Source organism: Loxodonta africana, chromosome 2, assembly GCF_030014295.1.
Source record: "Loxodonta africana isolate mLoxAfr1 chromosome 2, mLoxAfr1.hap2, whole genome shotgun sequence".
NCBI lineage: Eukaryota > Metazoa > Chordata > Mammalia > Proboscidea > Elephantidae > Loxodonta > Loxodonta africana.
Window position 1 is genome coordinate 39,776,800 of NC_087343.1, and position 24,961 is coordinate 39,801,760.

General features: G+C 42.4%; 2 protein-coding genes across 5 annotated transcripts in view; both read left to right on the forward strand.

Moving 5' to 3' along the window:
- The window catches only part of RAI14 (retinoic acid induced 14), a 201,418-nt gene extending 188,693 nt beyond the window's left edge, over positions 1 to 12,725 (forward strand). For all 4 annotated transcript variants that reach the window (XM_010588088.3, XM_010588089.3, XM_010588090.3 and 1 more), the window contains 5 exons: positions 1,238 to 1,356; positions 2,389 to 3,924; positions 6,526 to 6,675; positions 9,969 to 10,034; positions 10,838 to 12,725. In XM_010588088.3, coding sequence (XP_010586390.1) covers positions 1,238 to 1,356; positions 2,389 to 3,924; positions 6,526 to 6,675; positions 9,969 to 10,034; positions 10,838 to 10,915 — 1,949 coding nt within the window. In that variant the 3' untranslated portion in view covers positions 10,916 to 12,725. The remainder of the gene's footprint in view (positions 1 to 1,237; positions 1,357 to 2,388; positions 3,925 to 6,525; positions 6,676 to 9,968; positions 10,035 to 10,837) is intronic.
- Positions 12,726 to 20,553: 7,828 nt separating this feature from the next.
- Positions 20,554 to 24,961, forward strand: part of TTC23L (tetratricopeptide repeat domain 23 like) — a 66,879-nt gene continuing 62,471 nt past the window's right edge. The window contains exons 1-2 of the mRNA XM_023545410.2: positions 20,554 to 21,057; positions 22,151 to 22,225. Coding sequence (XP_023401178.2) covers positions 20,792 to 21,057; positions 22,151 to 22,225 — 341 coding nt within the window. The 5' untranslated portion in view covers positions 20,554 to 20,791. The remainder of the gene's footprint in view (positions 21,058 to 22,150; positions 22,226 to 24,961) is intronic.

Sequence of the window (24,961 nt, forward strand, 5' to 3'; positions counted from 1 at the left end):
GAAGACCATTTCATGATGGGATGGTCAGCGAATGCTTTAAAAAGGAGGCAGAGTTTGATGTGGGTCTTTAAGAATGTTGTCTTAGCTAGTGCTGCTGTAACAAGTGTGTGGCATTAATGAACAGAAATTTATTTTCTCAGCATTTCAGGAAGTTAGAAGTCTGAATTCAAGGTACCAGCTATAAGGGAAGCCTCTCTCTATTGGCTCTGGGGGAAGATCCTTGCCTCTTTCTGCTTTTGTAGCCTCAATGCTCCTCAGTTCCTTGGCAGTCTTCACATTGTGCCTGTCTCCCCCAGTTTGTGCTTCCTCCTGTGTCTAATCTGCTCTTTTTTTTTTAATAACTCAGTAGTGATTAGGTTTAGGACACACCCTACACTGACACTGTCTCATTTAATGTAACAAAGAAAGCTCCATTCCCAAAGGGGATTACATCCATAGGTTTGGGGGTTAAGATTCCAACACATATTTTGGGGGGACATAATTCAACCCATAACAGATGTGTCAGAGATAATTATCTAGGCACAGAGATGCTGGATGGGCATCTAAAAAGTATAAGAATCAGCCTTGGGTTGAGAACGTAGGAGATATGATGGATACCTTGAATTTGAGACAAATGGAAATCTATAGAAAGAAGCAGTGAATCATAAGCCTGTAAAAGTACTTTGAGGCCAGGTCATAGAGCCTTAACCGAGATAAAGGAATTTGGAGATTATTTTTGGAAGAAGAACAATTAAAGCACTTGAACCAAAAGACTGACACATTCACAGTATGCTTCAGGAAGATTAATCTGACCTTGCTGTGCAGACTACATTTTACTGGGGAGAGGAGAGAGGCCAAGACTTGTTAGCAAACCATCTGTAGTGTTTCCAAGTAAGGTCGTAAGGTCCGAAGTGGAGTAATGGTGCTGAGGATAAGAGATGACACAGATTCCAGAAAATGATGGACAAAATAGGACTTATTAGATGTAGAGAGGAACCAAAAACAGCCAAGGTTTCGGCACTTAAATCAGGTGAATGGAAAATGTATGACCAAACCCATCAGTTTTCAGAATCAGCTTATATGTATCTGTGTATCTAGTACTGTGCCATGACGAGGAGACCCCAGTCTCCGAAAAGTGCTGTTCACGTATCTAGCTATGGGGGGTGTTGTAGTCAGGACCAGGAAGAACTACCTTGGAGTTAACAATGGAACAGTTTAATGTTTTATATTGTTTTAAATTGCCTTTCTGTATTCCAAGGTGCTGATAGCTTATTGGATATAAGCTCTGAAGCCGACCAACAAGATCTTCTTGTCCTATTACAAGCAAAAGTTGCTTCCCTTACTTTACACAATAAGGAGTTACAAGATAAATTACAGGTAGGTAAATCGATTGCTACCACAGAATGTAAGGTCAAGCTATCGGGTTTTTCAAGGGTATGTATTTTGTTTTAAACATTTACATTAGTTGCAAACCGTTAACACGCTCGGTTGCTAACCTAAAGGTTGGAGGTTCAGGTCCACCCAGAGGTGCCTCAGAAGGAAGGCCTGGCAGTCTACTTCTGAAAAGTCAAACTTTGAACACCTTACAGAGCACAATTCTACTCTGACACACATGGGGTCACCCTGACTCAGGGTTGACTTGACAGCAACTGGCAGTGGTGACGGAGATACTTTGTTTTAAACATCTACATTAGTTTCTTCTTTTTTTGAAAAATGTAGTTAGCTCTAAGCATCTTATAGTTTCAAATCATCTGTTTCTTGAGTGCTGTTCATTAGTTCCATTTCTGTACACTGGTAAATTTTATATACATATATATATAGATCCCTGGTGGTACAGTGGTTAAGAGTTATGTCTGCTAACCAAAAGGTCGGCAGTTCGAATTCACCAGCTGCTCCTTGCAAACCCCATGGGGCAGTTCTACTCTGTCTTATAGGGTTGCTATGAGTCGGATCCAACTCAACAACAAATGGTTTGGTTTTGGTTTGGATGTATATGTATGTAATACTAGGCATTCATTTAGTAAAGTTGATTATTTGCATACTTAAGAATTTGATAAGAAATAGCTATACCAAGCCTATTGCCTCCTTGGGCACTAGAATGATATGAAAAACAAAGGAAAAAATCTTTCAGAGTTTTCCCTGAGTCAGAGGCTTTACAGCCAAAACTAATTCCAGTGCTTTTAAAGTGGCACAAATAACCTGTTCCAATAGAAGTACTGGATCACCTTTGTGTCATTAATCTGACTCTTAGGTCCCAGACCATATTTTTTTTATGGGGCAAGAAGTACACACACAAAATATTTGTACTGCTCTCCCATGTCTCCATTTTGGATTTGTTCCTCCCATTCTAACTGCTTGCTCACCTAACCCCACAGTATTGGTGCCATTTAATTCTTGTTTTTTCCCCAGGCCAAAACACCCAAGGAGGCTGACACAGATCCAAGCCTTGACTCTTACCATTCTACCCAAACCGACTTGGCCCCATGCCTGGGCACACCAAGTGAAACCTCTCCCCCAGGCTACAAATCACCTCCACCTGCTTTAACACAGTCCTTGGGTAAATCCACTACTGACAGTGATGTCAGAATTCAGCAATTACAAGAGATTTTGCAGGACTTGCAGAAGAGATTGGAGAGCTCTGAAGCAGAAAAGAAACAGCTACAGACCGAGCTCCAGTCCAGAGGGACAGAGTTGGTGTGCTTCAACAACACAGAGATTTCCGAGAACGGCTCCGACCTCAGCCAGAAACTTAAAGAAACACAGAGCAAGTATGAGGAGGCCATGAAAGAGGTCCTTAGTGTGCAGAAGCAGATGACACTGGGCCTCGTCTCATCAGAGGGTGTGGAGAGTTATCCACATCTCCATGAGCTGAGGGTCACCGAGGAGGAAATAGATGTGCTAAAACAAGATCTCCAGAAAGCATTAGAAGAAAGTGAAAGAAATAAAGAGAAAGTGAGAGAATTAGAGGGAAAACTTGAAGAGAGAGAGAAAGATGTGGTGAGTAAGCCACCTGCAGAAGAGTTCGAGGAAATGAAAAGTTCGTATTGCTCTGTTATTGAGAATATGAATAAGGAGAAAGCATTTTTGCTTGGGAAATACCAGGAGGCCCAAGAAGAGATCATGAAGTTGAAAGACACATTGAAAAGTCAGACGGCACAGGAAGCCAGTGATGAAACTGGGGACATGAAAGAGGCCATGAACAGGATGATTGATGAACTCAATAAACAGGTGAGCGAACTGTCACAGCTGTACAAAGAAGCCCAGGCTGAACTGGAGGACTATAGGAAGAGGAAATCTCTAGAAGATGTCACGGCTGACTATATCCATAAAGCGGAGCACGAGAAGCTGCTGCAAGTGACAGACATATCCAGGGCTAAAGCAGAAGAAGCACTGTCTGAAATGAAGTCTCAGTATTCAAAAGTATTAAACGAGTTGACCCAGCTCAAACAACTGGTAGATGCCCAAAAAGAGAACTCAGTTTCCATCACAGAACATTTGCAGGTGATAACCACGCTGCGGACTACTGCAAAAGACATGGAGGACAAAATAAGCAGTCTTAAGGAACACCTTGCAAGGAAGGAAGTGGAAGTGGCCAAGCTGGAGAAACAACTCTTAGAAGAGAAAGCGGCAATGACTGATGCCATGGTGCCCAGGTCTTCCTATGAAAAGCTCAAGTTGTCTTTAGAGAGTGAAGTGAGTGTGTTGGCATCGAAACTAAAGGATTCTATAAAAGAGAAAGAGAAGGCTCATTCAGAGGCTGCCCAGATTAGAAGTGAAGTCTCGCAGATAAAAAGGGAAAAGGAAAATATTCAGACTCTCTTGAAATCCAAAGAGCAAGAAGTAAATGAGCTTCTGCAAAAATTCCAGCAGTCTCAGGACGAACTTGCAGAAATGAAGAGATCTTCAGAGAGCTCTTCAAAACTGGAGGAGGATAAAGATAAGAAGGTTGGTGAAATTCTATGTCTGTTGGATTTCTAACTAGGAGCCCTGGTGGCACAATGGTTAAGCACTTGGCTACTAACTGAAGAGTTGTTAGTTCAAACCAACCAGCTACTCTGCAGGGGAAAAGACCTGATGTCTTAGCCATCTAGTGCTGCTGTAATAGAAATACCACAAGTGGATGGCTTTAACAAAGAGAAATTTATTTTCTCACAGTAAAGTAGGCTAAAAGTCCAAATGCAGGATGTCAGCTCCAGGGGAAGGCTTTCTTTCTCTGTTAGCCTTCTCATCAGTCTCCTCCCAGACTAGGTGCTTCTCTACCCATGAACCTGGATCCAAAGGACACACTCTGCTCCTGGTACTGCTTTATTGGTGGTATGAGGTCCCCATGTCTCTCTGCTAGCTTCTCTTTTAGGTCTCAAGAGAGACTGGGTTAAGATACTATGTAATCTTGTAGATCTTGTCAATATAACTGCCACTAACTCATCTCATTACATCACAGTGATAGAATTTATAATACATAGGAAAATCATATCAGATGACAAAATGGTAGACAATCATGCAATGTCGGGAATCATAACCTAGCCAAGTTGACAGACATTTCTGAGGGACACAATTCAATCCATGACACCTGGTAATCTCTTCCCATAAAGATTTCCTAAGAAACCCTAGAGGGCAGTTCTGCTCTGTCCTATAGGATCGCTATGAGTTGGAATCGACTCAACGGCACACAACAACCACAAGCCTTTCAACCTTTATCACATTTAACTTTCATGAAATTTAGAGCCCTGGTGGTACAATGGTTAAGCACTTGACTGCTAACCAAAAGGTTGGCAGTTCGAACCCACCCAGTGGCTCTGTGAGAGAAAGACCTCCTGTAAAGATAATAGCCGAGAAAACCATATGGGGCAGTTCTCTTCTGTCATATGGGGTCGCTGTGAGTCAGAATTGACTTGACAGCACCTAACAACAACACATTTGTTAGCACTAACCTGTTGTGACTGCTCAGAGGCTCTGCAGGTGAGGATTTCCATCTCCAGCGCTACAGTGAGAATAGTATGTATTCTTAGTATGTTGAATTTAAAAAATAAGAGCTTCTACCACTTCCCTTACACTAAGGCATTTTCACATATGTGGTACATATTTGTCCTTAAAAGGTCATTTTACAGAAGCTCTGCCAATATCAGGGATCAGAACTGAACTCACAAACTGAAAAGTGTTTGTGACCTGTCTAGAACTTCAATTCTTTTTTAATCCAAAATTCTTCTGTCTTATGGAAGCTGAACTACTCTTAGACATAACCCCACTTTTCTAAGCTCCATGAACTTCTTCCCCCAAGTCAGTATAAAAACTACCCTCCCTGGTCCTCATTTTCAAAGGCATAAGGGCAGGGGCAGATTATCCGAAAGGCAAGGTAAGCATGGTGCTTACCTTGCTTACCAGATCATCTGTAGTGAACAATTTCACATTTTTTTCACCACATGAAAGATTCTGCTTCTGGGTATGGCTGGCATCTGTCTCTCTCCCAACCCCACAGCACCCTTCTACAGAATCAAAGCCTCTTTTCAAATTTACAGTCTCTGACGGGTGGATGACCTGGTAAGCAACTTAAGTATATGCTTACTTACTAATCTGTAGTGTGCAATTTCACCTGTTTTTCACATCAGATTTTCACATGGGTTTCACCATATCTCTGATGTGAAAAATAGGTGAAATTGCACAGTACAGATTAGTAAGTAAGCACAAGTAAGCCTCTGCTTACCTTGCTTATTGGTTCGTCCACCTTGCATATGGGAAGATGGAGAGACAGGTTAGCGGTAGGCAGTGGTGCTGGGCATGGAAGAGAGCACCGGGAACGTTCAGGAACCTGCTATACCTCCTTCATCCCCATGTCAGATGTTCTGAATGGCACTCATTGAGACATTTGTTTTCATTTCTTCCCGTCGAATCAATTCTGACTCATGGCAAGGTGACCCCATACAGTTTTCAAGGCCGTGACCTTTTCAAAGCAGATTGACAGGCCTGTCTTTCAAGGCACCTCTGGGTGGGTTCGAACTGCAAACCTTTCAGTTAGTAGTCAAGTGCTTAACCATTTATTTGCACCACCCAGATTAGAGCACTATTTTTCTTTTATTCCTTTGTAGTGAGTGTTTGAAAAGAGTTTCAGGAGCCCATGGGGGGAGTGTTGTGCTCATTTTAAAGCTAGGTGTCCAGAGAAATCAGGGTTCCTAGAATGCACTCCTTGTTATCTGCATCAGCAATAGCTGTCTCCCATCAAATACAGAAGGCCTGAAATCCTGTTTCTGATTGCTGTTTTCAGTGATAAAGGAAGGAAATCAACATCACAGCCTTTGTAACTCTCAAGCACTGAAATAAAATATTTAATTCAGGGGTCTTTATCTGAACACAACGGAATAGATATAGAGGGTTTTACTGATTTTGTTATCTGTTTCATTTTGTGAATTCTCTTTAAAAAAAAAAAAAAAGATTTGCTCCTAAGTCTCGAGTCCCAGAGGCCAGTAGAGATGACTCTGAGGCTTCGGAACAGCTAAACTTTGCTTCTGCAGACACATTCTTGCCTATTGATACAGCTGTCCTTTCTCGTAGATAAATGAGATGGCAAAGGAAGTCACCAAATTGAAGGAGGCCCTGAACAGCCTCTCCCAGCTCTCCTACTCGACGAGCTCCTCCAAGAGGCAGAGCCAGCAGCTGGAAGCACTGCAGCAGCAGGTCAAGCAGCTCCAGAACCAGCTGGCCGTGAGTGGGGCTTGTTCAGTTGTCTGGTTTGGGGGTTGAGGGCCTGCAGGTTACACACCAATGTAGCTGTCAGGGCAGAATGGAGACAAGGACAAGATTCCAAGCCTAATGGAGTTTCTACTTCAGTAGGCAATTGACTGAAGATTTCTTTGGTGAGGGCAAAGGAAGGAACAATGGTGGAATTCCCAGTTGTCTGCAGAGAGATGGATGGAGATGCATAGCTTGGAAGGGAGGAATTGGTGGGCACTGGGAGCAGGCTGCTTATTCACATTCATCCACTAACTTTTCACCCATTTTCTATGTTCCTATACCAGTGGTCCCATTTCTGGCAGTGACAAGAGCTTTATCCTATTAGGGGCCAGGATCACTAGTAGTTGCACGTATCTTAAGCTGATTCTTGACCGCTCTCCATATTTAACCCAAGAAAGCCTTTTAGTGTCTGTATTAGCTTCCTGTGGCTGCTGTAACAAATCACCACAATTGGTGGCTTAAGACAACACGAATTTATTATCTTACAGCCCTGGAGGTTAGAGTCCAAAATGGGTCTCACTAGGCTAAAATCAGGGTGTCTGCAGGAGTTCCTTCTGGAGGTTCAAAAGAAGAATCTATTTTCCTTGCCCTTTCTAGCTTCTAGAGGCTACCTGTATTCCTTGGTTCATGGTCCCTTTCTCCATTTTTAAAGCATATCGTTCTAACCTCAGCTTCTATCGTCCCATCTTCTTCTTCTGACTTTGACCTTCTTGCCTCCCTCCTATAAGGACCCTTGTGATTACATTTAGGGATTACACTTGGCTAATCCAGAATAATCCCTCCCCCAATCTCAAAACCCTTAACTTTTTCCCATCTGCAAAGTCCCTTTTCCCATGTAAGGTGACATTCACGGTCTGGGGATTAAGATGCGAACATCTGGGAGGGGAGGGTGCATTATTTAGCCTACTACAGTATCTGTTAATGTTTCAGTTGTTAAGGGTACATTTCTGGACTGTCTTTAGCTCCCATTTACAATATAGGACCTCAATTTTATGATTTCTTCAGTACAGACTTGGCACCAGTACAGTCAGGTTTCTGTAGTTTTTGGCCATAAAGTTCAATGCTAGTTCTTTGGTCATAACAGTTGTAGCTGTTGGAATATCACAGGAGAAAAAAATGCCCCTTATTGTGTTCTGCAGGTCATTTGTCTCCTGATAAAATGAGAGTAGTTCAGAGCTAAGATCCTTGAAATAGTCACTGAGAGGAACTAGAGGTATGCTCAGCATGGAAAAACAAAAGAATTAATAGATGAACTGAGGACCCAGTTGAGATTGGTGCCACCACCCTGTTCTCCTCCTTGCTATACTGGCAGCTATGTTACTAAGCTTTCAAGGATTATACAATACTAACTATAGTAAGGAGTCCTAGTGGTGCAATGGTTAAGCGTTTGGCTGCTATCTGAAAGACTGGAACTTTAAACCCACCCAGCAGCTCCATGGGAAAAGGACCTGGCAATCAGCCCCCATACATTACAGCCTAGTGAACCCTTTGGGCCAGTTCTGCTCTGTCACACAGGTTGCTATCAGTTGAAATCAATTTGAGGGTACCTAACAACAGCGATATAGTGGATGATTAGTAACTCCCTTTAGTAACTTTTTTTAAGAATAGATTTTTTTAGTTAAGAAATATATGCTACCTCCTAGTCTGTTGCATAGTGCTTGGGGTCTTAAAAGCTTGCCATCAGTCATCCAAGGTACAATTGGTCTATAATTTCTTGGAGCAACAGAAGAAGAAGAGTCAAGAATAGGAGGAGGACATGGAAGGTATGGAGAATGGGCACTATGAACAACTGCCTCCTTTGCCATAAGACCAGAAGAAGCGGATGGTGCCCACCTACCATTACTGAATGTTTTGATCACAGATTCTATAGAAGAATCTTGACCAAAAGGGGGTAAAATGTGGAACAATTTTAATTTTAATCCAAACTTTCTAGAGCCATTGAGGCTGGATGAACCCCTGAAACTATTATCCAGAGATAATCTTTGACTCTGAAACCGTAAACCAGAAATATCCCCTGAAGCCTTCTTTAAATCAAGCAACAGTCTAGCTTAACTAGTAAAGAATGTCCACCATGAGCTTTGTGCTCTTTAAAAAACTTACTATGTGGGATCATTGTTAACAGCATTGTAAAAGATTAGATAAAAAGCATAGGGGCGTATGAACCTATGTCAGTACTGGAGGAACAAATCTGGAAAAGGAGATTGAGAACAGCTACGCAATATGAAGAATGTAATCAGTGTCACTGTATTGTATACATAGAAGTTGTTGACTTGGTATGTGTTTTGCTGTGTATATTTTCAACAACAAAATATATACATATAGTCATTGCAGAAAAGTTGAAAAATACGGAAAACTCTGAACACCAAAGTAAAGTTGCCTATAATTCCACTAAGGGATAATCACTTGTGCATTTGATAGATTTCCTTACAGTATTTACTGTGAGTGTATCTGTATATTTGCATAACAGCTAGTCCCTGACTTACTATAGGGTTTCATTCTGACACCTTTCATAAGTCAGTTCTTATGTAAATTGAATACATTTTTTTTTTTTTAGTTTTCATTATTAATGCCTTTTATTACGAGTATCTTTATAAATCAAATCTTTGTCAGAGTCAGTGTCATAACAGCGAAGTCGGAGTTGTAACAGCTGTCGGGTACATGTGTAGTTCAGTTGTCAAATGTCATTACAGTTGAATATTATCCAACTTTCTATTAAGACTTCCTATACTAACATCGACACAGACTTCATTGTAGACTAGGCCATAGCCTGCTATACGGCAGTGTTTTGATCAGTAAATCATAACGTTGAACATATGCAAGTGAACATCTGAGAATAACATCAGCAAATTTCATGCAGCAATGCTGAATGTAGTACATATTACTAACAACAAAATGTACACAAAAAAAGGATGGTCGTAAGTGTGCTTCATCCTTAACTTGAATATGTCCAAAATCAGAGACTACTGAGGTGTATATATATATACTTTTTTTTTTAACAAATTTGGGATTATAATAACTACTTTTTACATGAATTTTCTTTTTATAGAGTTGGCATTCCAAGATATGAAATAAATACGCTTTTTTCCCCCTAAAAATATTAATATATGTTCAGAAAAACACAACCCAGTGAGGTCACAGCAATTTTAAAAGTCAGCATTTAAAGAGGGGGAATCACTTGGGCCGTATTTGACTACGGCTTTGAGGTGTTTGTTTGTTTAAAGATTTGGTAAGCTCTTTAGTAATGTCAAATTGCCTTTTCCTAGGAATGCAAGAAACAACACCAGGAGGTCATATCAGTTTACAGAATGCATCTCCTATATGCTGTGCAGGTATGGTAACACCCTGCGAACTATCTGGGTATCCTAAAGAAACCCAGTAGCAGACATCGCCAAAACTCCCATCATTAAACTAGAAGAGAAGAATCCTTTTCCTTGGGAAGCTTTAAAAAATGCTTTCTGCTTTGCTTTGGATTTTATGTCAGGAGCCTCATGCCCTGTTTACCAGGAGCAGCTTCATCAATTGTTGAGAAAATGAAGGAAAATGTGGCTGCTGCCCCACTGGGAGGCCCAGGCGTTGTTTTCCAGGCATGCTGATACTCTGAGAGCCATCGGCACTGCCTCGGCCCTGTGACTATCAGCGGTCTGGTTAAACTGGGCTCATAACTTACAACCAAGAACCTAGAGACCTTGTGCTGGGTGCTTAGACAGACCCAGCCTCATTATCCTCCAGAGGGAAAACAGTGGGACTCTGTCTTGGATTCTGTTCCTCATAGCAGTATGGGAATTGATGGGGCTAACATTCATCTAAGGAGCCCTCCCTGGTGGAGCAACGGTTAAGTGCTCAGCCGCTAACCAAAATGTCGGTGATTCAAAGTCACCCAGCAGCTCTGCGGAAGACCTTTCGATCTGCTTTCATAAAGATTACAGCCAAGGAAACCCTATGGAGCAGTTCTACTCTGCCACATGGGGTCACCATGAGTCGAAATCGACTCAGTGGCACCCAACAACAACAAATCCATCTAGAAGATAGAGGGAAAAGCTAACAGCTTCTTCCTATCCAACCCTCTCATTCCCTAGGGGAGGCTATGCCATGACTTAAGTTCTAACGAGTGTCTTTTGTTTGAATTTCCTAGGGCCAGATGGATGAAGATGTTCAGAAAGTACTGAAGCAAATTCTTACCATGTGTAAAAACCAGTCACAGAAGAAGTAAAGTGGAGTCCTAGAAAGGACACTGTGCCCTTGTTGTCCATTTTTGTGTTAGATCCGGAGGTACTGGCAACCACTGCCATTGTTCTCATCCGTGGTATGTGCTGTGACCTAGCGTAGCTTCTTCCCGTTCCAAAGGCTTCTGAGGACCGGTCCCCTGAGAAGACTGCCTTCCTTAGAACTGCCCAGAGTCTTCAAAACCAGCAGAGGTGAAAAGCCCTTCAGATTCCAGAGCTGGGATTAGTCATGCCCAGAGATCCAGGTGCTGATGCTGGCAGGTAGTTACCCGCCTTGGCACTTGACCAGCTGAGTGGCTTTACTCTCAGCCATGTGTTAGGCCTCCGTGCAGTGAATGCTATTCAATCCCTATACTCGGGGCTGTGCCCTTCAGCATAGCTGGGCTCTTTTTGCCTTTGGCCTCCAATCCCAAAACACAATTTAAACTCTAACCAAATTAGTATGGCACTAGTTATGAGGTGCATGCCTGATACCTTTTATCATGATATCCTGTGGATTTAATAACTCTAATCCCATCTTTTCCCCACTTCTACCTTATATATCTCATCACTTGCTCGTCAAACTCCTGGTTTGATGGGCACTAAGATATGAAGTTTAAAAACAAGAGCAAATCGTCCTTAAAAGTTTTAAGTCAACTGTTGACCTATTACAAATTTTCTATGCATACTTGCCTCCTGCTGTTATCCGTGAAGCTCAGGAAATCCAAACACTTGCATTTCAACAAGGGATTACAGTAAACTTTGTGTTTACAGCCAAAAGAAATGCCTCATAGTTTTTAACCTCACGTTTTTTAAAAGTGTTTTTTCTGTATATTTTTATTGGCTCATAATGATTTTTTCATATCTAGACCCCTAAATAAGTGAAATTTACACTAGTCTCTATTAACAAATATTTTTTAGGTAACTGTACTTAGGACTTTTGAAAAATATAACTTTTTCCTCAAAGTTTTCAGCTATAGCAAAAGGTAGTTATGTATTCCAGACTCAGTATGAGCTGCCGCCAGTACCCCTAGGAATTTCTGCCTTTGTGTCTTCAGGACTGCAGCGCGTATCTGAATATCCTCATCTTACCCACTGAATATTTTGGAAGGTTCCAGCCCTACCAGTGCCCATAAATTATCTCTGGAAAAACTGTTAGTACCAACTAGTTTTTCAGCTTTGAAACGAAAAATCCTGACATGGTATCATTATGGCGCACAGCAAAGGTCTTGGGGAACAACACTTCAGTTCACTTTATTTTCAGGTTAAAAATGTTTCTAACTTGCTTGCAGCTTCCCTTATGGCTTTGATCCTATTGAGGGAGATAAACCGAATACAAAACTCTCCAAAGTGTATAAACGTGTTAAGCTTCCTCTGATGGGACCATGCACCTTGGAGCTGCCTGGGCTCAGAGGGTGCTGGGCCGTGTTGGATGCTGTGTTCTCCATTGGATGAAGACCAACAGCAAAGCAGAATGGCTTTAAAGCTTGGTGTGTTGCTTTTCTTGAGTTGTTTAATTACAGTTAAGCAGTTTCAAAAATGCTCCAAAGAAATGTGAAAAGACTTTTTTGTCACAGTACTTAAGACGACACATAGCAAAACCTTCCCTGCCCCCGCACACAAATGCTGCAGAGTATAAAACTTGAGACATTTTGTAGGATACCTGATAAAGTGTAGCCTTTTACCTTGATTCAGGATGCATATTTATTACAAGTACTCTGGTTAAATATTGAAAAGTTATATGCTGTAGACTGTAGCATTTGGTCTTTGTAATTTACAGAAGTTTTTGCAGAAAATAAACCTTTGTTTCATTTTGCATCTCTATGGTTAATTTTTGGTGTATTCACATAATTTTTAATGGATTTTATATGAAATCCCTGTGTGGCTTCTATGAGTTCAGTAGCATTTCAGCAGCGTTACTGCTCACTGGTAGGAGCTGTTTAGAGACTGTCAAACGATGTTCACAGTATTTCCATCTCCTAGCTCTTGGGTTCACCTTGAGCTCTCTCTCAAGTATCAGCTGTTTTGGGGCAGTTGCATCATGGTTCTTTTCTTCAGAGTTGCCTGTCAGTTGATCCAGAGTCTTTTTAACCGTTTGGAAGTCTCCTGGAGTTTTTTCCCTTTCTTCCTTCCTTCTCTATTTTCTCTTTTGAAAAAGTAATACACACCCAACCCAAAACCAAACCCATTGCCGTCAAGTCAATTCCCACTCACAGGACTCTATAGGACAGAGTAGAACTGCCCCCCAGAGTTTCCAAGGCTATAATCTTTATAGAAGCAGACTGCCACATCTTTCTCCCACAGAGCAGCTAGTGGGTTTGAACCACTGACCTTTCGGTTAGCAGTCGAGCACTTAACCGCTGCACTTTTGGTTAGCAGTCGAGCACTTAACCGCTGCACTACCAGAGCCCCTAGTAATACATATACATGGTTTTTCTTTTTTTAAAAAAAAAAACCTCAAATACATTCTCGTATCACATTACAAGAATTAATTCCTGAAAAAACTCTTGTAGGGCATATTCTCACAGGATGAAATGGTAATCGCAATACCCAATGACAGTGAAATTGGTGCAGTTATAAGTAGTTAACATTATTCATCACAGTACAGCATAGCAAGACCATTTCCCTTTGTTAAGGCTGTTTCTGTTCACAACGTGACTCTACCGCCTCAACTCCAGACCCTGGTTGCCATTACCTACCATACACTGAAATTTGTTTTCAAACAAAGCATGTTTTTAATGCTCAGTGTTAAAGTCCAGCACAAAAGAAATCATTGAACATTATGGAAATTGTATATGAGTTATTACTGTCTTAAACTATCAAGTGGATGAACCCTGAGAAGAGAACTTCAACAAGGGCCAACCATGCAACGGAGAATATGACACCATGGGAACACTCAGCTGGGCAAGAAACCCAAACCAATCTTCTTAGATGTCAAGAAACGCCTTGTTAGCCAAAGCGGGGGTATGCAAAGAAACTCTTGTGTCTCAATGGCTAGATACCAGGCTATGACTGTCGGACAAATGAAATAAACAGAAAATCCACCTCCTAATCTGTAATGCATCAAGTTCAGCAGCGACACCCGTTAAGTGTCGGGTGACTTGAGACATTCCATGTCTATATGTGCACACAGTTAAGTATTTTACTTTCCCCTTTAAATACAGAAGCGTACTTTATACACTCTTCAGAACCAGGCTTTTTCCATGTAGAACATCTTGGAGACTTTTCGCTGTCAGCACAAATACCTCATTCTTGTTAACTGCTCCATGGCACTTCACAGTATGATTGTGCCATATTTTGTTTAACCAGTTCCTCACTGGTGGACATTTTACTGCTACAAAAATGATGTAATGCCTATCCTATAGATAAATGTATGCACATGTGCAAGGAGTCGCTGCATAATTTTCAAATTGCCCATTTTTATACAAACTTCCGTTCTACGATACAGGCAGGAAAAAGAAGGGTATAACATTGCATGGCGTATCACACGGGGTAAGGGAGAACAGCCTTTTTTTTTCTCATGTTGGCTGAATAAGAGCCATCGATCTGTTTTCTTTACATAATCTTTGCTAAGACAGACTCCAAAGCTTTTAAAAATTAAACCCACCCATCTTAAGATAAACACACGATATGCTGTGTGGGGAACGCACTCCCAGGACATGTCGAAGCACAGCCTTTTGCAGCGTGGCCTAACTGTGGAATGTTGGGTGCTGACCGCAGCAGAAACACTAGCAAAGATAGGGGGATGCTTTTTGAGCAAAGGTAAAAGGTGGACTTCAAGGAAAAGAGTGAGCTGGAAAAAGTAACAGACCAAGGGAACAGTATTCACAGAGTGGCCATGTCTGATCACCAGTTCAGGATGGAGAACTTGGCCATGATGGGACCGTGTCGCATATTTGTGAAACAAAAAAAAATAGGAGCTAAACTGATGGTTACCGTAAGTGGTCCATAGGAGCTGGTAGGGGGGACGATCATTGAGGGCTCCAGCAGATGAAGAGGCTTCTCTGGAGATGGAGGTGAGTGGAGAGGAGAAGAGAGGTATGCCTGCGCACTCCTGATAAAATGGACCCTGTAGTTAACACTGAATGTAGCCGACTCAACTTCAGGATGTGTAAGAGAGAATGGAGCGGGACACAGCCAAATAATGGAAACTTCTAACAGCTGGGAGAAGAGATAGTGAAGTGTCCCTACATGTCACTTCCAGATGTTTTAAAACCTATGCATATAAAGTAAGGTTAAACAGTTTGGTAGGCAAATAGCCTACCTTTAGATAGCCCTCTAAAAATGTCATGTCCTAATCCCTGGAACCTGTGAATGTTATTTTATATGATGTTATGGTTTGTGTGGTGTGCCCTAAAAAAGATATGTTAATTCCTAACCCCTGGTACCTGTGAACATGAACTTGCCTGGAAATAGTCTTGAGGATGTTACCGGTTGACGTGAGGTCATACTGGAGTAGGACGGGTCCGAATCCAACCTGATTGCTATCTTTGTAAAGAAAAGCATTATAGGGGTAGATGGCCATGTGAAGATGCATCTACGACACGCCAAAGAACACCAAGAAACACCTGGGACTACCAGAAGCTGGAAAGGACAGGGACAACATGGCCCTGCTGACACCCTAAATTTGGACTCCTGGCCTCCATAACTGTGAGACAATAAATTTCTGTTCTCTAAATTCACTCAATTTGTGGTATTTTGTTGTGGTAGCCCTAGGAAACCAATACACGTGGCAAGGGGGAATTAAGTTTGCAGATGGAATTAAGGTGGCTAATCAGATAATCTTAAGAAAGCAAGTGCAAAGGCCCTGGGACAGGAACTTTTTGTAAAAAATTTCCTAGATTATCCCTGGAGAGACCAATGTAATCATAAGGGTTTTTTAAGTGGAGCAGGGAGTGAGAGACAGACAGATTTGAGGATGCTACGCTACTGGCTTTTAATGTGGAAGAAGGGGGCATGAGCCAAGGAATGCTAGCAACCTCTAGGAGCTGGAAAAGGCAGGCAAATGGATTCTCTCCTATAGCCTTCAGAACGAACCAGCCTTGCTGAGCCCTGACTTCAGCCCAGTGAGTCCCATGTTGGACTTCTGATCTTCAGAACTCTTAATAACTATGTTATTTTAAGCCCAAAGCTTGTGGTGATTTTTTACAGCAGTCATAGAAAACTGGTACACACATTGAGAGGCCAGAATCTCCACTATCCAAGAGTTCCCAAAGGTGACTTACAGTTCCTTACATTTTACTGGATACTGATCTGAATGCTAAGGACTCAAAGTGAACGTCACAGCTGCTCACAAGCTCACAGCTGAGCAGAGGGCCTGCCATCTAGTAAGTATTCAGTATTTACTGAGTGGTGGCTTAATGAATGGGTAGTTAGATGGTGGATTGCCTCTCAGGCCCTGCATGACCTGATACCCTGCTCCTTGCTGACCCAGTGTCATTCATGTCTTTTTCCCCCTTATGCTTAGTGCCTTTTTGCTGTTCCTTGAACCCATTAAACTTGCTCCTGTCCCTGGGCCTTTGCACTACTATTATTAGAATCTGCTTTTAGATACTTGCATGATTTGCTAATTTACTTCCTCGTGGTCTCTGCTCTGCTCAATGCCATCTTGTCAGTGAGGCCTTCCTTAACTGCATTATATGACATAGCATATCCCTCCCTAACTACCACATTATATTCTAAACCCTTTACCTGGCTTTAGTTTTCTTGCTATCACTTAAAACCTCAATGTAAGGTAGTTCAGCCAGGTGAGGGTGTGAATGAGTGCTGAATCCCAGTCCTCTGTGTTCTGAAAGCTGTACACTCTAGCAGGAGCCTGAATCTCAATGAAGAGGACTTTTCCTAATTCGCACAAAGTTGCTGCACACTCCCTGTGTGAGTCCTCTAGTGCTGCTATAAGGGAAATACCGCAAATAGATGGCTTTAACAAACAAATTTATTTTCTCATAGTTTAATAGGCTAGAAGTTCAAATTCGAGGCACCAGCTCCAGGGGAAGGCTTTTTCTGTCGGCTCTGGAGGAAGGTCCTTGTCATCAATCTTCTGCTGGTCTAGGAGCTTCTCAGATGTAGGGACCCCGGGTCCAAAGGACGCACTCTGCTCCCAGTGCTGCTCTCGGTGTTATGAGGTCCCCATGTCTCTCCACTTGCCTCTCTCTTTTATACCTCAAAAAAGATTGGCTCAAGACACAACACAATCTTGTAGATTGAGTCATGCCTCATTAACGTAACTGCTGCTAATCCCATCTTGTCAACATCATAGAGAACTTACAACCCATAGGAAAATCACATCAGATGACAAAATGGTGGACAGTCACACAGTACTGGAACTCATAGCCTAGCCAATTTGATATACATACTTCTGGGGGACATAATTCAATCCATGACACTCCCTAAACCATGTGCCTTTTTCTAATTCACAAAGACACCATATTGTTTACTATTAGCCATTTATTTTCACCTACTATATAAGCCCCACTGAGCCCTGGCGGCAGAGTGGTGAAAGTATTCAGCTGTTAACCAAAAGGTCAGCAGTTCAGGCCCATCGGCTGCTCTGCGGGAGAAAGATACGGCAGTCTGCTTCTGTAAAGATTACAGCCTTGGCACATGAATCACAGCCTCCACCAGCCCGAGCCCAGAACTACATGGTGCCTGGCTACCACCACCCACCGCTCTGACAGGGATCATGATAGAAAGTTCCAGACAGAGTGGGAGAAAAATGTAGAACAAAATTCAAATGCACAAAAAAACAGACTTACTGGTCTGACAGAGAATGGAGGAACCTCCTGAGACTATGGCGCCTGGACACCCTTCGAACTCTGAGCTGAAGCTACTCCTAAAGTCCACTTTTTAGCCAAAGATTAGATGGGACTATATAAAACAAGGAAACCTGAGTGGTGTAGTGGTTAAGAGCAATGCGTCTTTTGATTTCTTGACTGATGCTTCCATGGGTGTTGATTGTGGATCCAAGTAAAATGAAATCCTTGACAACTTCAATCTTTTCTCCATTTATCATGATGTTGCTGTCATGGATTGAATTGTATCCCCCCAAAAATGTCTCAACTTGGTCAGGCCATGATTCCCAGTATTGTGTGGTGTCCTTCATTTTGTGACTGTAATTTTATGCTAAAGAGGATTAGGGTGGGATTCTACCACCACCCTTACTTAGGTCACCTCCCTGGTCCAATGTAAAGGGAGTTTCCCTGGGGTGGGGCCTGCACCACCTTTTATCTCTCAAAGAGATAAAAGGAAAAGGAAGCAAGCAGAGAGTTGAGGACCTCATACCACCAAGAAAGCAGCACTAGGAGCAGAGCCTGGTCCTTTGGACATGGGGTCGCTGTGCCTGAGAAGCTCCTTGACCGGGGAAGATCGAGGACAAAGACCTACCTCCAGGGCCTACAGAGAAAGAAAGCCTTCCCCTGGAGCCGTCGCCCTGAATTTGGACTTGTAACCTACTAGACTGTGAGAAAATAAATTTCTTTGTTAAAGCCATCCACTTGTGGTATTTGTTATGGCAGCACTAGATGACTAATACAGTTGCTTATTGCTCTAGTTGTGAGCATTTTTGTTTTATGTTGAGGTGTAATCCATACTGCAGGCTGTAGTCTTTGATCTTCATGAGTAAGTGCTTCAAGTCTTCCCTTTGAGCCAGCAAGGTTGTGTTATCTGCATAATGCAGGTTGTTAATGAGTCTTCCTCCAATCCTGATGCCACCCAGGGAAAAAAAAAAAAACCCAGTGCCATCGAGTCGATTCCGACTCATAGCGACCCTGATGCCACATTCCTCTTCATATAGTCTAGCTTCTTGGATTATTTGCTCAGCATACAGACTGAATAGATATGGTGAAAGATACAACCCTGATGCACACCTTTCCTGATTTGAACCACGCAATATCCCCTTGTTCCGTTCCAACGACTACCTCTTGGTCTACGTACAGGTTCTGATTATTAATGGATGTTTGCAGCTGTTTCTTCTCGTTTTGAGTTGTGCCACATCAGCAAATGAAGGTCCGAAAAGCTTGACTCCATTCACATCATGAAGGTTGACTCTACTTTGAGGAGGCAGCTCTTCCCCAGTCGTATTTTGAGTGCCTTCCAACCTGGGGGGCTATCTACCAGCACTATATCAGACAATGTTCCACTGCTATTGATAAGGCTTTCACTGGCTAATTGTTTTCAAAAGTAGACCACCAGGTTCTTCTTCCTAGTCTGTCTTAGTCCAGAAGCTCAGCTGAAACCTGTCTGCCATGGGCAACCCTGCTGGTATTTGAATACCAGTGGCATAGCTTCAAGCACCACAGCAACACACAAGCCCTCCATATGTCTGTCAGTTAGTTAATCAGCATTAGAAGTAATTCAATGGAGGTGGAAATCAAGTGTCAGCTCTACGAATGGGAACTCAATGTCTCTTCTGGTACTGTACTTTCGTTCACAATGCTTGACAAAAACAAATGTTTAGGAAAGAGAACTTACGTTTAGTACAGTTAGAAATCACCTCATAGGTATTTCCCAGAATGACAGAGAACTAAAACTTTTCCATTTGGTGAAGATCCACTTACTGAAGAGAAAGAAAATCAAGTGTTAAAGAGAAAAAGGAGACCAGCTTTTCCCTTTTTCCCCATGCATGTTAAATACTATTCACAGAGTCAAAAATCCACAACTTACCCTCAGAGAATCCTGGAATTGGAAGGAAGTCTTGGAAAGCAAATGGTACAAATATGCTTATTATACAAGCAAGAAAATTGGGGGCCCTGGGTCCCAGGCCACACAAAGTCAAAACCAGAGCTCGGTGTCTTGAAGCCAGGTTCATTGTTCTCACCATTGCTCGATGCTGAGCATTGTCTTAGAGCCTAAAAGGGAGAGATCTTTCTAAAATTTTGGCTCAAGAGCTTGAGCACAGACTTATACCTTGGGTTGACAAGCCCTCCAAATCGTATTTAAGGGATACTTTTAAGCAAAGTCATTTAAATAGCACCTCCAACCTAATACCAAAAAGGCTGTCTTGGCAGTCTTGGATCAACAGCAGTTAAACTTCAACCCTAGAACTGGGAAGAACAGACACCACCTCTTAGGTTCTTAGTAAATATTTTCCTTCTCTACCAGCTTCTTCTCTTTTTGAAAATGAGACAGACATACTAGCTTCAACTTGACTTGTCAAAGGGCTAGTCCATTTCAAAGTTCGTAACACCCTTAATAACAAGACTGCCAGAGAAGGTACGGTTCTTTGGGCATGTTGGTCACTTCTGCAAGTAATGGCACAATCCCTCTTCTTACACCTGTCTAATCTGAGTGAGTACGACTATGTATCTCAGGCCACTGAAGGGGGGTGATGATAAAAGAATATACGGCTGCGTAACTTAGGCCTATGTGGTGTTCACCAAAAATGTGCGTCCCCCCTCGAAAAAACTCTCTGAATGCTAACCATTAGCTGAACTAGTGATCCATTTTTAATGCTTACTTCCTGTCTTCTGCTCTCCTACCATGCATCCCTGAAATCTTACTGAAACAGGTAGCACAGTAAGTGATCCCACCACCATGGACAATTAAAGCTGAGTCTTTCCTCTGGGATCCGAATAGCTGGAGCACTCGGGAAACTGTGGAGGTGCAGGGTGCACGTAAAGGAGCGCGCGGTGGGCGGGGGGGGGGGACGGGGGCGAGGAGAGGGTGTCGCTGGACACAGCCCCGCGCACTTTGCAGGTTTACAGAGGTAGGGTCATGGAATCGGGCGCTTCTTGGACGGAGCGTATCTCCACTACCTGCGCCTTCACCTAGGTGGGTCCCTTCGAGAAAAACCAACAGTGGACGGATCACAGGGAGGGAAGCAAGTTTGTAGACCAGTTTCAAAACGCGTGCGTCACGCCCGCGGGGACCGGAAACCCGGTGGAGCTATGTGTGCTGCGATTGGCCGGAGCGGCTCGGAGTCCCCAGGGCCGGAAGTGCGCTGCGGTACCATGACTACGGGCGCGGGCGCTCCACTTCCGAACGCGAGCGCAGCGTACTGTTCCCATGGCAACGCCATTGTCTCCGGGGCCGAGCCCGGGAGGCCTAGGAGAAAAGCATCCCTGGCAGAGCGTCTCGCTACCGCAAAGCGACAGAACGAGCTCGCCCAAGTCCGGGAGCTTGACGCCGCCCTCGGAAGCCGAGCCCCGGCGAGGTACGCAGCGGAACCCTGGCCTGGCCGGCGAGGTCGCCCCGCTGATCGGGTTAGAACTTCTGTGGCTGAGCACCACCTACCAGAAAGAAGCTGGGAGGAGTTCGGACAACTAGCCGCTGGGAGGTTGTGGCGTCAGGATTCACGAAGTTGCTGCGGAACAGCAGAAAAGGAAGAAGGGATCTGTATTTGAGAGAGGGGTCAAAATTTGGTTCTGTAATTAAAGGTTGTGTGGAACCTCATGGGAACAGAGTTGAGGAGTTTAAGAGGTCAGACCCTTTCGACCTGGTCATGGTTCTGAAAGAGAAGTTAGTAAATTTTCCTCTCCGATTTTCAGATTGTGGATATTCCGGAGCCTGAGTCAGAGAGAGCGACTCAGGACTCAGGTGGAACAAAGGACGTTCTGCAGGGTGAAATGAGGAGCGGCTTGGTGGGCTTAATATTCAATAAATAACTGCATTCGACTTGGGTTTGATGTTTAAGCTACAGGGATAGCCATGAGAGTTGAATTTCGCAAGAGAGAAACCACATTTTTCTCCATGAGTTCCAACAATTTTCCCCATCAGCCCACAAGAGAACCAAAATAGACACGAGTTTTAGCTTCTTTACCAGGGTCTTTTATTGAATAGTGAAATGGCCCCAGGAAAAGGAAGGGAACTGACCTGTACATTGACCATACTTTGGTTGTACTTGAGAACTGGCGCTTTGCTTGGATCCAGCTTGCTCTCATACCTGCAAAAACATTATCTGACTGGCGTAGGAGATGGAAGTTTTGATGATCCAGGAGCTGTATGTAAATAAATATGCTGTAAATAGGTAAATGTGTTTGATTTTTAAGAGGAGAAAAAAGGCTGAAGATTTTGGAGAAGTAATGTGGAGTAGAAATTCGGAGAATGAAATTTAATTTAGCAACCCTGTTTAATTTCTGCTTTCCAAGGGTCTCCGTACATGAATGTGTGTAATCTATTTGTGGATTTAGGATGGGTTGTATATTTGGGCAGTTTCAGTTTAATGTTAACAGCATCTAATAGAGGAAAAACAGAAGAAGCTTCTAAGCGTTTTTGGCCACGCTGGCCTCACTTGTGCTTCTTGGTAGGAAGAAGATGCGAGCCAGCCCCATCCGCATTCCAACCGTCAACAATGACAGTGACTGGGACTCATGCTTCCATTTGTAAGTACTACAAAGCCTTGAGGTCACACTCACCAGTCTGAAACACTGGGGCTTTCCTCTCAAGGCAAACCTGGGTGAGAAGCTTAGTATGCACAGTTTGTAGAAGAGAAGGTTGAGCCTCTGTGATGTAGGCTTTTTCTTTTTTGTACTTTAAGCATTTTATTTTAACTTAGGACACGACTATATTTCTACACCAATTTACAATTTAAGGCCAAGGCCATATCCTTGCGGATGAGTCACTGGTGGGAGTTCCCTATCATTATTTCTTATACTTTTTTTTGTTGTTGTTGTTAAAACTATGCATAGCACAACCTAAACCAATTCAACAATTTCTGCACATACAATTCAGTGACACTGATTACATTCTTCAAGCTGTGCAGCTGTTCTCACCTGCCTTTTCTGAATTGTTCCTCCCCGATTTCTGCAGTGTGTTTTTATAACAAGTCTGCTGTAAAACCCATTTGTACTTGTACAACCAATGCAGAATGGAAAATAATTTTTTTTCCTAACTTAAGGGAATGTTAAGTGTTTTAAAGTAAAGATTGAGTTAGTTGTAACAAGATCAGTGAAGTCAGAGAACATTGTATATAACAGTTAATGAGTAAATTAGAATTCAGTTTCATGAAATAAAGAGATGATGAGTAAATAACAATTGTTCGTATCATATTAGCTAATGCTGCTGAGCACATATTATGCACTAGGCACTGTTCTAAATACTTTACACATATTAACTCATTTAATTCCCACAGCCATATGAGGAAGGTACTGCTACCCCATTTTATAGATGAGGAATCTGAATCAGAGAGAGCTGGGCAACTTACCTAAAGCCACACAGCTAATAAGTGGTATTCAGACTGAGCAGTCTGACTCCAAAGTCCATTAACCATTCCTCTATACCAGGGTTTCTCAGTCTTGGTGCTTTTGACATTTCGGGCTGGATAACTCTTTGTTCTGAGGCCTGTCCTGTGCATTATAGGATGTTTAGTAGCATCCCTATTCTCTACCCACCAGATAATAGTAGCATCTCCCCCAATTGAGACAACCAAAAAGTCACCAGACTTTGCAGAATAATCCACAGGGCAAAATCACTCCCACTTGAGAACCACTAAGCCGTACAAGTGCTGTACGAAAGAAATATAATGCACACCACAGATGCCAGCCACGTAGATAATAATTTAAAATCTAGTGGCCACATAGAAAAAATAAAGAGAAACAGGTGAATGTAATCGTAATACTATAATTCGTTTATCCCAATATATCTAAAATAGTATCATATAAACTATTGATGGATATTTTGTATCCTTTTTTCATACTAAGTCTTCAAAATCTAGTGTGTGTCTTATGCTCATGGTACAACTGAACTCACACTAGCTACATTTCATGTATTCAGTAGTCATCTGTGGGTTGTGGTTACCATGTTGGATAGTGCAACACTGTGCTCCCTCATAAAATATCTTGAGGATCAGATAAATAACTATAAAATAGTTTTATATAGCTATAAAAATAAAGTTAAAAAAAATCTAGCATTCACCAGTAGAATTTCTTGGAGATAAACTAACCAGAATTCGTATTTATGTTGGCAACCTGGAATAAGTGTAAGTTTGGCAAGGCAGGCCCTTCATTCAACCTGATTATTCTTTTTATTTTGATTCCTTTTCTAGATATGTAAGTGGTCAGTATTCCTCAGCCATCTTATCTTTTATACCAAGATGGTCAATGCTAGTTTAGGTCTTATATTGTCAAAGCATTTGTCGAGACCTCAGTGTTTCTCATTCTTTTGTGGTTTCTGCTGTTGAAACCTGCTCCTTCTGGCCTCAGCTTAATTACATGCAAGGCTGAATTTAACATATTTTTTTGTTTAGGGCTTATAGTTTTTAATTAGTAATCTCTTTGGTGACCTCAATAGAGATAACTTCTGCTCCAGGTCTGTGAAAAGTGCAGCCTATGTAAAATCTTATATTGAGGTACTAAATATTCTATTTGTTTTCTTGAGGTTATGGTCTCTTGCCATAGATTCTCTTTCAGTGTTTTTCAGGCATTCCAGAGACACTTTCTTTTTTCATTCATTTAACAAACCCTTATTTGTTTTTACTCTGGGTCAAGTATCCGTGTTTCAGAAATGAATGAGACTCAGCCCTTCCCTAGTAGAGTTCATTTGCTGGAAGGCAAAGAAGACTCAAAAGCAAAACAAAGACCACCTCCCTAGAAAAAAAATTAGAACATAATGCCATTCTTACTATTGTGGAGGTTTGTGGGTGTGGTGCAGTGAATTATTTAATATGGCCCTTCTAGTCATTGATGGTTTTGTGACTCCCATAAAATGATGGGGATGATTGGGTGAGACTGTGTAAATAAGGTGCTTATGGCCCACCGAGGGGATTGAACAGCTTGCTAACAATGAAAATAAGGTACAGGGAACCCTCGCAGGAGTGGAACCATACAGATAAGGTGTATAGAACTCTAATGAGAGAATTGGTCAGTTTTTCCATTCCACTAGGCTTAAAGGGAGCCCATCCCAGAAGTGGAGAGAGAGGGGGATCTTACAGCCACCAAGAAGAGCCAGTAGCAGAGCATTCCCTTTGGACCTGGGGTCCCTATGCTGAGAACCTCCTAGACTCGGAAAACAGAGAGAGAGCTATAACATCAGAGATGTTGTAAGATGGCAAGAATCAGTGACAGAGAAACAGTGGCAGGAAAACCAGGAGACCAGATCAAGATGGCACAGTGGGCTTGCTG